Raw genomic sequence first — 12,596 nt, forward strand, 5'->3', positions numbered from 1 at the left:
TTGCTGTGCAAAAGCTTTTAAGTTTCATTAGGTCCCATTTGTTTATTTGTGTTCTTATTTCCATTTCTCTGGGAGCTGGGTCAAAAAGAATCTTGCTGTGATGTATGTCATAGAGTGTTCTGCCTATGTTTTCCTCTAAGAGTTTGATAGTGTCTGCCCTTACACTTAGGTCTTTAATCCATTTTGAGTTTATTTTTGAGCATGGTGTCAGGGAGTGTTCTAATTTCATACTTTTACATGTTCCTGTCCAATTTTCCCAGCACCACTTATTGAAGAGGCTGTCTTTTCTCCACTGTATATGCTTGCCTCCTTTATCAAAGATAAGTTGACCATATGTGTGTGGGTTCATCTCTGGGCTTTCTATCCTGTTCCATTGATCTATATTTCTGTTTTTGTGCCAGTACCAAACTGTCTTGATTACTGAAGCTTTGTAATATAGTCTGAAGTCAGGGAGCCTGATTCCCCCAGCTCCATTTTTCATTCTCAAGATGGCTTTGGCTATTCGGGGTCTTTTGTGTTTCCATACAAATTGTGAAATTTTTTGTTCTAGTTCTGTCAAAAATGCCAGTGGTAGTTTGATAGGGATTGCATTGAATCTGTAGATTGCTTTGGGAAGTAGAGTCATTTTCACAATGTTGATTCTTCCAATCCAGGAACATGGTATATCTCTCCATCTATTTGTATCATCTTTAATTTCTTTCATCAGTGTCTTATAATTTTCTGCATACAGGTCTTTTGTCTCCTTAGGTAGGTTTATTCCTAGATATTTTATTCTTTTTGTTGCAATGGTAAATGGGAGTGTTTTCTTAATTTCACTGTCAGATTTTTCGTCATTAGTGTATAGAAATGCAAGAGATTTCTGTGCATTAATTTTGTATCCTGCTACTTTACCAAATTCATTGATTAGCTCTAGGAGTTTTCTGGTAGCATCTTTAGGATTCTCTATGTATAGTATCATGTCATCTGCAAATAGTGACAGCTTTACTTCTTCTTTTCCGATTTGGATTCCTTTTATTTCTTTGTCTTCTCTGATTGCTGTGGCTAGGACTTCCAGAACTATGTTGAATAATAGTGGTGAGAGTGGGCAACCTTGTCTTGTTCCTGATCTTAGTGGAAATGGTTTCAGTTTTTCACCATTGAGGACAATGTTGGCTGTGGGTTTGTCATATATGGCCTTTATTATGTTGAGGAAAGTTCCCTCTATGCCTACTTTCTGCAGGGCTTTTATCATAAATGGGTGTTGAATTTTGTCGAAAGCTTTCTCTGCATCTATTGAGATGATCATATGGTTTTTCTCCTTCAATTTGTTAATATGGTGTATCACATTGATTGATTTGCGTATATTGAAGAACCCTTGCATTCCTGGGATAAACCCCACTTGATCATGGTGTATGATCCTTTTAATGTGCTGTTGGATTCTGTTTGCTAGTATTTTGTTGAGGATTTTTGCATCTATGTTCATCAGTGATATTGGCCTGTAGTTTTCTTTCTTTGTGACATCTTTGTCTGGTTTTGGTATCAGGGTGATGGTGGCCTCGTAGAATGAGTTTGGGAGTGTTCCTCCCTCTGCAATATTTTGGAAGAGTTTGAGAAGGATAGGTGTTAGCTCTTCTCTAAATGTTTGATAGAATTCACCTGTGAAGCCATCTGGTCCTGGACTTTTGTTTGTTGGAAGGTTTTTAATCACAGTTTCAATTTCAGTGCTTGTGATTGGTCTGTTCATATTTTCTATTTCTTCCTGTTTCAGTCTCGGCAGTTTGTGCATTTCTAAGAATCTGTCCATTTCTTCCAGGTTGTCCATTTTATTGGCATAGAGTTGCTTGTAGTAATCTCTCATGATCTTTTGTATTTCTGCAGTGTCAGTGGTTACTTCTCCTTTTTCATTTCTAATTCTATTGATCTGGGTCTTCTCCCTTTTTTTCTTGATGAGTCTGGCTAATGGTTTATCAATTTTGTTTATCTTCTCAAAGAACCAGCTTTTAGTTTCATTGATTTTTGCTATTGTTTCCTTCATTTCTTTTTCATTTATTTCTGACCTGATCTTTATAATTTCTTTCCTTCTGCTGGCTTTGGGGTTTTTTTGTTCTTCTTTCTCTAATTGCTTTAGGTGCAAGGTTAGGTTGTTTATTCGAGATGTTTCCTGTTTCTTGAGGTAGGCTTGTATTGCTATAAACTTCCCTCTTAGCACTGCTTTTGCTGCGTCCCATAGGTTTTGGGTCGTTGTGTCTCCGTTGTCATTTGTTTCTAGGTATTTTTTGATTTCCCCTTTGATTTCTTCAGTGATCACTTCGTTATTAAGTAATGTATTGTGTAGCCTCCATGTGTTTGTATTTTTTACAGATCTTTTCCTGTAATTGATATCTAGTCTCATAGCGTTGTGGTCGGAAAAGATACTTGATACGATTTCAATTTTCTTAAATTTACCAAGGCTTGATTTGTGACCCAAGATATGATCTATCCTGGAGAATGTTCCATGAGCACTTGAGAAAAATGTGTATTCTGTTGTTTTTGGGTGGAATGTCCTATAAATATCAATTAAGTCCATATTGTTTAATGTATCATTTAAAGCTTGTGTTTCCTTATTTATTTTCATTTTGGATGATCTGTCCATTGGTGAAAGTGGGGTGTTAAAGTCCCCTACTATGATTGTGTTGCTGTCAATTTCCCCTTTTATGGCTGTTAGTATTTGCCTTATGTATTGAGGTGCTCCTATGTTGGGTGCATAAATATTTACAATTGTTATACCTTCCTCTTGGATCGATCCCTTGATCATTATATAGTGTCCTTCTTTGTCTCTTGTAATAGTCTTTATTTTAAAGTCTATTTTGTCTGATATGAGAATTGCTACTCCAGCTTTCTTTTGATTTCCATTTGCATGGAATATCTTTTTCCATCCCCTCACTTTCAATCTGTATGTGTCTCTAGGTCTGAAGTGGGTCTCTTGTAGACAGCATATATATGGGTCTTGTTTTTGTATCCATTCAGCCAGCCTGTGTCTTTTGGTGGGAGCATTTAATCCATTTACATTCAAGGTAATTATCGATATGTATGTTCCTATTCCCATTTTCTTAAATGTATTGGGTTTGTTATCATAGGTGTTTTCCTTCTCTTGTGTTTCTTGCCTAGAGAAGTTCCTTTAGCATTTGTTGTAAAGCTGGTTTGGTGGTGCTGAACTCTCTCAGCTTTTGCTTGTCTGTAAAGGTTTTAATTTCTCCATCAAATCTGAATGAGATCCTTGCTGGGTAGAGTAATCTTGGTTGTAGGTTTTTCTCCTTCATAACTTTAAGTATATCCTGCCACTCCCTTCTGGCTTGCAGAGTTTCTGCTGATAGATCAGATGTTAACCTTATGGGGATTCCCTTGTGTGTTATTTGTTTTTTTTTCCCTTGCTGCCTTTAATATGTTTTCCTTATATTTAATTTTTGACAGTTTGATTAATATGTGTCTTGGCGTGTTCCTCCTTGGGTTTATCCTGTATGGGACTCTCTGTGCTTCCAGGACTTGATTAACTATTTCCTTTCCCATATTAGGGAAGTTTTCAACTATAATCTCTTCAAAAATTTTCTCAGTCCCTTTCTTTTTCTCTTCTTCTTCTGGTACCCCTATAATTCGAATGTTGGAGCGTTTAATGTTGTCCCAGAGGTCCCTGAGACTGTCCTCAGTTCTTTTCATTCTTTTTTCTTTATCCTGCTCTGTAGTAGTTATTTCCACCATTTTATCTTCCAGGTCACTTATCCTTTCTTCTGCCTCAGTTATTCTACTATTGATCCCATCTAGAGTATTTTTAATTTCATTTATTGTGTTTTTCATCATTGCTTGGTTCCTCTTTAGTTCTTCTACGTCCTTGTTAAATGTTTCTTGCATTTTGTCTATTCTATTTCCAAGATTTTGGATCATCCTTACTATCATTATTCTGAATTCTTTTTCAGGTAGACTACCTATTTCCTCTTCATTTGTTAAGTCCAGTGTGTTTTGAGCCTGCTCCTTCATCTGCTGTGTGTTTTTCTGTCGTCTCATTTTGCCTATCTTACTGTGTTTGGGGTCTCCTTTTCACAGGCTGCAGGTTCGTAGTTCCCGTTGTTTTTGGTATCTGTCCCCAGTGGCTAAGGTTGGTTCAGTGGGTTGTGTAGGCTTCCTGGTGGAGGGAACTAGTGCCTGAGTTCTGGTGGATGAGGCTAGATCTTGTCTTTCTGGTGGGCACGTCCACGTCTGGTGGTGTATTTTGGTGTGTCTGTGGCCTTATTATGATTTTAGGCAGCCTCTCTGCCAATGGATGGGGTTGTGTTCCTGTCTAGCTAGTTGTTTGGCATAGGGTGTCCAGCACTGTAGCTTGCTGGTCGTTGAGTGAAGCTGGGTCTTGATGTTGAGATGGAGATCTCTGGGAGATTTTTGCCGTTTGGTATTACGTGGAGCTGGGAGGTCTCTTGTGGACCAGTGTTCTGAAGTTGGCTCTCCCACCTCAGAGGCACGGCCCTGATGCCTGGCTGGAGCACCAAGAGCCTTTCGTCCACACGGCTCAGAGTAAAAGGGAGAAAAAATAGAAAGAAAGAAAGAAAGAGGCTATAATATAGTGAAGTAAAATAAAGCTATTGTAAAGCAAAGCTATACAGACAAAATCTCACCCAGAAGCATATACATATACACTCACAAAAAAAAGGAAAAGGGGAAAGATTAATATCTCCTGCTCCCAGAGTCCCCCTCCTGCATTTGGGCTGATTCGTTGTCTATTCAGGTATTCAGCAGATGCAGGCACATCAAGTTGTTTGTGGAGTTTTAATCCGCTGCTCCTGAGGCTGCTGGGAGAGATTTCCCCTTCTCTTCCCTGTTCGCACAGCTCCTGGGGTTCAGCTTTGGATTTGGACCCGCCTCTGCGTGTAGGTCGCCTGAGGGCGTCTGTTCCCCGCCCAGACAGTACGGGGTTAAAGGAGCAGCTGCTTCGGGGGCTCTGGCTCACCCAGGCCGCGAGGAGGGAGGGGCACGGAGGAGGCGGGGCGAGCCTGCGGCGGCCGAGGCCGGCGTGACGTTGCACCGGCCCGAGGCGCGCAGTGCGTTCTCCCGGGGATGTTGTCCCCGGATCCCGGGACCCTGGCAGTGGCGGGCTGCACAGGCTCCCGGGAGGGGCGGTATGGAGAGTGACCTGTGCTCACACACAGGCTTTTTGGAGGCGGCAGCAGCAGCCCCAGCGTCTCACGCCCGTCTCTGGGGTCCGCGCTGATCGCCGCGGCTCGCGCCCTTCTCTGGAGTTCGTTTAGGCGGCGCTCTGAATCCCCTCTCCTTGCGCGCAGCGAAACTAAGAGGCAAGAAAAAGTCTCTTGCCTCTTCGGCAGCTGCAGACCTTTTCCTGGTCTCCCTCCCGGCTAGCTGTGGTGCGCCAACCCCTTCAGGCTGTGTTCACGCTGCCAGCCCCAGTCCTCTCCCTGCGATCCAACAGAAGCCGAGCCTCAGCTCCCAGCCCCGCCCGCCCCGGCGGGTGAGCAGACAAGCCTCTCGGGCTGGTGAGCGCTGCTCGGCGCCGAGCCTCTGTGCGGGAGTCTCTCCGATTTTCCCTCTGCGCCCCTGTTGCTGTGGGATCCGCGCTGATAGCCACGGCTCGCGCCCTTCTCTGGAGTTCGTTTAGGCGGCGCTCTGAATCCCCTCTCCTTGCGCGCCACGAAACAAAGAGGCAAGAAAAAGTCTCTTGCCTCTTCGGCAGCTGCAGACTTTTTCCCGGACTCACTTCTGGCTAGCTGTGGTGCACTAACCCCTTCAGGCTGTGTTCACGCTGCCAGCCCCAGTCCTCTCCCTGCGATCCGACTGAAGCCGAGCCTCAGCTCCCAGCCCCGCCCGCCCCGGCGGGGGAGCAGACAAGCCTCTCGGGCTGGTGAGTGCTGCTCGGCGCCGAGCCTCTGTGCGGGAACCTCTCCGCTTTGCCCTCCGCACCCCTGGGGCTGCGCTCTCCTCCGTGGCTCCAAAGCTTCCCCCCTCCGCCACCCGCAGTCTCCGCCCGCGAAGGGGCTCCTAGTGCGTGGAAACCTTTCCTCCTTCACAGCTCCCTCCCACTGGTGCAGGTGCCGTCCCTATTCTTTTGTCTCTGTTATTTCTTTTTTCTTTTGCTCTACCCAAGTACGGGGGGAGTTTCTTGCCTTTTTGGAGGTCGGGCGTTTTCTGCCAGCGTTCAGTGGGTGTTCTGTAGGAGCAGTTCCACGTGTAGATGTATTTCTACTGTATCTGTGGGAAGGAAGGTGATCTCCACGTCTTACTCTTCCGCCATCTTCTCCCTCCGCCCCGCCATCATCTACCAGACTCTTAAATGTCGTCTTTTGCAGCCAGGATGAATCCAAATAGAAAAATAACTTATACTAATTTTATTTGAGGTCTGAGAAATAATGAAATTGCTTTCTTATTTTGGAACAAAATGTGTATACGTGTATGAATTATTGAAAAAAAAAGAGTTCTCTCCCATGGTTATTTAGAAGAATGGAAAGCTATAATTAGAAGTTACCTCCCACCCCCTGTAGTACCTCTATGTATTTTTCCTGTTCTCTTTCTTATGTAATGTCCTTTCGTGAGGCCCATTTACAGTTACAAACTGGCAGCCACTTTGATGTTTCTTATTTATTTCCCCACAATTAATGTTTCTATGTGTGGTAGATATACACTTTTCTTCTATTAATGTTACAAAAAACCAGCCTTAAATTTGCGTCCACAATGAGGAATAAATAATCAACAAAAGCCCTTACTTAATCGTTTCTATTCACAGGCTGGGAGAGAGTATGATTTGACTGTAATTTCATTGCAGGGCTTATCCAGGGTTAAATGTTAGTTAGTATGTCTCTTATCTTATAGCCACATTGCTCTTCTAGAGACAAATATATCCCTTACATTCTAATTTGATTCTTTGAGCAATTTGCTGGCAGTCCTCATTAGCAAGAGTAATCAGGTTTCGGTGGTCAGTCTCCAACTTCTGATGAGTTAAACTCATTTTTCCTGTGGTTTCTACTGTGACAACAGCATTTTATTTCCTCTCTTCTTTCTTTTTTCTGATCACAACTCTCTGTGGCTGTTTATGAAAAGATGAAGGATTATGTTTTTCTCATTCACCTAAGATTTAGGAATTCTTCAGCTGTTCTAAGGCTTTGTGCTTAGGCACCATTTGGTATTTTTTTTGCTAGAACACTTAAATTTAGTTTGTGGTGTCTGTTAGGAAATCAAAAGTGGAACCTGTAGATTCAGACTCCACAGAGATCTGGCTTTCTTGTGATAAAAACTGTGACTCAGAATCACCATACAGGATCCTTCAAAGCCAGAGAAAAGTACTAATGAAAAATGCTAAAGAAGTTCTTTGAACTCAGGTGGAGAAAAAAATGCCTGGGGGATGAAGGCTCACCATATAAGAATCTTCTGGTGTTCTTTCCTTTGGCTAAAGAAAATGGAATATACTTTGGAGTGAGGGACCAAAATTGATGTTGTTAATTATTTGCCTTGATGAAAGTGAGGGAAAAAAATATTGTGTCATCAGACTGTCTTCATTAAAGGCCTACATAGCCTGTAATGACTCTTTGCGGGATTATATAAAGCAAGTACATTGCCTTGCTGCCCAGTACTGGGAGCTTCTGAATATAGGCTACTGGCAAGCTTGATATGATCACTTCCAGCTACTGAAGACCTAGCCAGTGTTTCTGGGACTTCCTGTGTATAGAAAGAGAGGAAAAAAGAAGAAGGAGAAGGAGGAGAAGAAGAATCTTCCAGTGTTCTTTCCTTATGGCTCAACAAAATGGAATATACATTGGACTGAGGGGCTGAAGAAGAAGGAGAAGAAGAAAGAAGAAGCAAAGGGGAAGGGGAAGAAGAAGAAGGCTGGACACTTGCTGAACTCTCAGCCATACTTGATCCTTGGTTACTGGCTGTACAATCCTGGATTCCTTTCTGGATTCTACCCAGCCTTTCCTTGGGATTTGGTTCTGCTGTTCATCTTGCTCACCTTTACAAATTGCATGAATGGGTGGAATTTGCAGAGATCAGTGAACAGTACAGGGAGATCATCTGTCTTCTAGAGTCCAACAAAGCTTGGATTCTGCTGGGTTATGATGGGATTCACCATATATTTGGCCATCACTGCCTTCCTCTCCCCATGTCACTGTCTGTGTGTAGCCTTGTTCCTCTGTATGAACATCTGGGCCTCCCTGGGGACTTGGTGCTTCTGCAGGTGTATTGTCAGAGATGGCAGGTTCTTACTGCAGTGTTTACATCCTATGAGACAGGCTGCAGAGAGCTAATGCAAGTAAAGTAGGTAATGAAGTGGCTGGTCCTTTCCTTCAGGCTCCCCCTTGATAGGCCTGGGGTAGTTAGTGCCCCCTCTCTTGCTCTGTCAACCTAAATAAAGAAGTAAACTGAAGCAAGCTCAAATGACCAGAAATTGAGTTTATGTGGGAATAGCAGAGGAAGTGCAATGTGGGACATGCAAACTATAGTAAGCTATGGGCGAATCTGTTGATAGTTTGGGACGAACTGTTCTTATGGTCAAAGAGAGCAAAGAGGGGAGAGTCCAACCAGAATCCAAGCAGCAAGTTCATTGGTTTGAGGATGGGGAGAGATTCTTGATGAATGTTCATTGTTTGAGGGATAAGTTTCTGTCTCCTGTAAATCAGGCATTTACTGGAAATCAATCTCTTAGTTCTTATGTTTCGTTTGCCTGAGGGCACATGTGTGAGACTCTCCATTTCATATCCTCTGGTTCCGTTTTATATTAAAATCTTTTTGCACTCTCGTAGAGCAGTGTGAAGACTTTAGCGACAGAAGGAAGCACCTGGGAAGCATGTGTAAGTGCAGATTCCTGCCCCCCACAGCCCGCTCAGACCCACTCAGGACTCAGAGCTGCAGCACCACAAAGGCCCGCCTGATTCTAGCTCAGGTCATTCTCAGAGCACACGTGGACACTCCCAGAGAGGAACGCTCTTCTCCCGTCCAGGGAGCCACTTAGTTAATCCACAAATCAGCACTCCTGTTTAAACTTGAGACCATTGTCTGACATCTTTGATGGAGCTCTTCAGAAATTGGACTTCTATTATTCATGATGATACCACAAGCTCTCCGTGGGTGATCCCTGCTTTCTTCCTTTATCTTGCTGTCCTCATTTTCTCCACTAGGCTCTTATCTCCTCCCTTCCCTTTGCTCAGCAACAGTCATGTTTGCTTGCTACAGCAGCTTCTCTTATTTCTTATCTTTGCAGACCAGCGTCAGGCCTGACTTTCTCAACCTCTCCTGATTCATTCGCTCCTTTCTGACCCAAATTCTGTTATGTTACACTCAACAAACCTAAAATCCAACCAATGTGTTTTGGATTTTTCTTACCACGGACCTTGGTAAGATATTGGTCTTTCAGCGTGTGCGATTTCTAGGATGCAAATGGGTCTTTTCCCATGTAGAGCCTCAGGCCATGTGTAGAATTCCTCTGCAAGGGTAAGGAAGGAGGTTCTTGAGATGCGTAAGACTGAATTTGGGGCGGGAGCCAGCTTGGAGAGCTCTTTGATGGGAAATGGGGGAACTTCAATTGAAAACCTCATGAGCCTGCTTTTCTTGCTTAGTCTCTGGCAGGTTCAAAATTGTCTAAGAATTGGGACCACCCCAGCCTTAGGTCCTTTTCTGTAAACACAAAGACCTGCATTCCGCCCTCTGCCCTGAATAGGGGCTTACATTTTAATGTCTGGTCCTGAAGCGATATCACCCTAAGGTGGTCCCCTCAATCTCCCTGTCTTTTGAGACCTGCCACCCTCTGTCTTCACCATGCACTTCAGAGAGATATATTCCAGTACATTTGCAAAGGTCTTCACACGTGGAAGACTAAGTCAGGCATTGTTTCTACCCCACGGGAACTGTTTAGCTCTGTATTACCTTCTGATGTTGGTTTTTCTTTGTGTTTCTTCTTGCTGCAGGAAAGCAATCTCCCGGGCGGGCCTGCAGCACCTGGCTCCTGCACATCCCCTCAGCCTTCCTGTGGCAAACGGGCCAGCGAAGGAGCCCAGAGCGACTCTGGACTGGAGTGTAGGTGTCGGCTGTTTCATTTCAATATCATTCCATTGCATGTGTGTCTCTCTCATCCTCACGATTCCTGTAGCTACCAACAAGACTTAATAATTTTCAATATTGTTCACTGATCCATCTTTGGGTATCTAAGCCCTGGCTCCACTTCCAGATTCCTAAGAACATAGCTCCTTTATATGAAGTCAGACGTATTGAAAACTAAAATAAAAACTTCATGAATCCTTTGAAGCACTATTGCCTGGGTTTGCAGCTGTGAGATAAAAAGTACCTCTGTGTACATGCTTTATTGGTCCCTGCCAAGTTGATGATGAATAGAGTTTACTCTTAGCCACATCACAAAGTCCAAGTTTGATTTCCTTAGCTCAAGCTGCTTTTTCTTTTTTGGTCCTTTTTTTTCTTTTTCTTTTTTTTAATTCTTTTCCTGCGAGAGGATGACCTCACTTTACATTCCAGGCACTCCATGTCCTCCTGTTTGCTATACTTCCTCCCCTAACCCAAAGGTAGATGGGTCTCATATCAGCGGGGTGGGTATATTAGCTGGTTTTTAAAAAAAGTTTATTTTATTGAAGTATACTTGATTTACAGTGTCATGTTAATTTCTACTGTACAGCAAAGTGATTACATTATACATACATTCTTTTTCATATTCTTTTCCATTATGGCTTATCACAGAATATTGAATATAGTTCCCTGCACTATACAGTAGGAACTTGTTATTTATCCATTCTATATATAATAGTTTGCATCTGCTGTATATTAGCTGATTTTAATGTTTTACCCAAAAGACATCTACAAAAACTGTTACCTTGAAGATTGCCATCTGAATTTCTTTTACTGAGAGTCTTCGGTGAGTCAAGTTCTTGGTTGAAGACACTTCTAACTGTGGACTGAAAGGCCTTTTCCCTTTCTGAAGGAATGTAAGAAACAGTATGAAGCTAGAGGAGGGCTGCGCTGAGATTCTGCCAGTCTGGTCTTAACGATGAATCTTGTTTAGCATTTCTGGTTGAGTTGAACAGAGGGAATAATCTGTGTTCTTTTCCTCCCATAAGAAAGACTATGGCAGGGTGGGGGAAAGGAGAGGAATTTTTAAACTCAATTTTATTTTTAGCATATAGGCTATGATTTAATATCCCTTAATACTATAATATTTCTCCCTCTTTCCCAAGAATACACTTACTAACATCCTTATTTTATACTCTGGACACATACCAATGTATGCAATGTGTGAAGTACCTGGCAAAAGACTGAATTTAATTGAAATGCAACTTCTTCCTTGATGGAGTCCGAGAGTGCTCCAGTAGCGCCTGTGTACGTTGAGTTGGTGTTCAGGAAGACTGTTCCTCTCCTCGAATTTCCCTTTATTCCAGGACAGTTATTTAATAAACTCTTAAACCATAAGAGAGTGTAGAATATATTTACAGTAGTGCTTACATAATTAAAAAAGAATTAAATATATAAACAAACAGGTAAATTAAATAAAAAAGGGATATGCATGGGCCAATGATGACAGTGTGTTACAGGGACCCCAGAAAGTTAGTTTAATAGCCATGGTGTTCCAAATCCTCTGATCCAAAGTAGTAGGATCCTATCTGAGATGCAAGATTCTAATGAGAGAGAGTTTATATCATTTAGATAGAAACATCCATTAAATGATTTCTCTGCCCCTTTTGTGACCTTAGTCAAGTCACTTGATTTCTTTCAGCCTCAGGGTCCTCATCGGTAGAGGGGGACAATGGTGACCCCTCCCTAAAGGGGACTTCAGGGCTGTTGTTAAGATCAAATGGGGCAATGAGCGTGAAAGTTCTTTGTAAACGGTACAGCCTGCAGGTTTTCTATTCAGAAATAAAGTAATTGACGAATTGGTTGATTGATCACCATTTGTTGAGTACTTGCTTTGTTCTAGAACCTGTGTTAGTTCCTTAGGATTCTGAGGTGAGGAAGATATGGTTTGTGCCTTCAAGAAGCTTAGAATGCCATGGGCAGAAGAGACATTGACAGCTAAAATACAGGGCAGCGACAGCTAGAGTAGAGGGGTACAGAGAGCGTCACTGGGGTTGCGAGGAAGGACGCTCCATCCCCATTTGATGTTGGAAAGAGTTACCAGAAAATGCTCTTAGAAAGAATTTTCCTTCCTGAGCCAAAGCTTGACTAGAAGGTATTATTTTTCTGATTCCTGTAGAGAGGTGTATACTCTAATATTTCATCCCAGTGGTATTTTTGTAGTGTTGGGTGAACTGCAGTACACAGTTCAGGAAGAGCAAATAAGAAGTACGGCCGGGGCGCGTAGCTGATCTTTAATCCTTCAGCCCCTTTGCTTATGGCTACCCTGACTTGATGGCCTGATGAATTATCATGGTGGCAGGAAACACTTTGGGGATGTTTAACAGTGGAGGTAAAATGGAAAGCCTTCTCTGAAGACACTCCATCTCAGGGCTTATTTAGAGATCTGATGTGGAAGGAGTTGTAAGATGTGACTCTGAAAAAAACCCTGTAATTGTGGGCTAATATTGCTGTTAGCAAACAGAAGCCAGCCCGATACTTCCTTAAGACAATCATGTAAAAATAAAAGATTTTTC

General features: G+C 42.8%; 1 protein-coding gene across 2 annotated transcripts in view; it reads left to right on the forward strand.

The window, feature by feature from the left end:
* The window catches only part of DGKI (diacylglycerol kinase iota), a 473,650-nt gene that overhangs the window by 163,421 nt on the left and 297,633 nt on the right, over positions 1-12,596 (forward strand). For both annotated transcript variants that reach the window (XM_057550578.1, XM_057550579.1), the window contains exon 2: positions 9,912-10,020. In XM_057550578.1, the coding sequence (XP_057406561.1) occupies positions 9,912-10,020 (109 nt within the window). The remainder of the gene's footprint in view (positions 1-9,911; positions 10,021-12,596) is intronic.

The sequence above is a fragment of the Balaenoptera acutorostrata genome, chromosome 7, assembly GCF_949987535.1.
Source record: "Balaenoptera acutorostrata chromosome 7, mBalAcu1.1, whole genome shotgun sequence".
Classification (NCBI taxonomy): Eukaryota; Metazoa; Chordata; class Mammalia; order Artiodactyla; family Balaenopteridae; genus Balaenoptera; species Balaenoptera acutorostrata.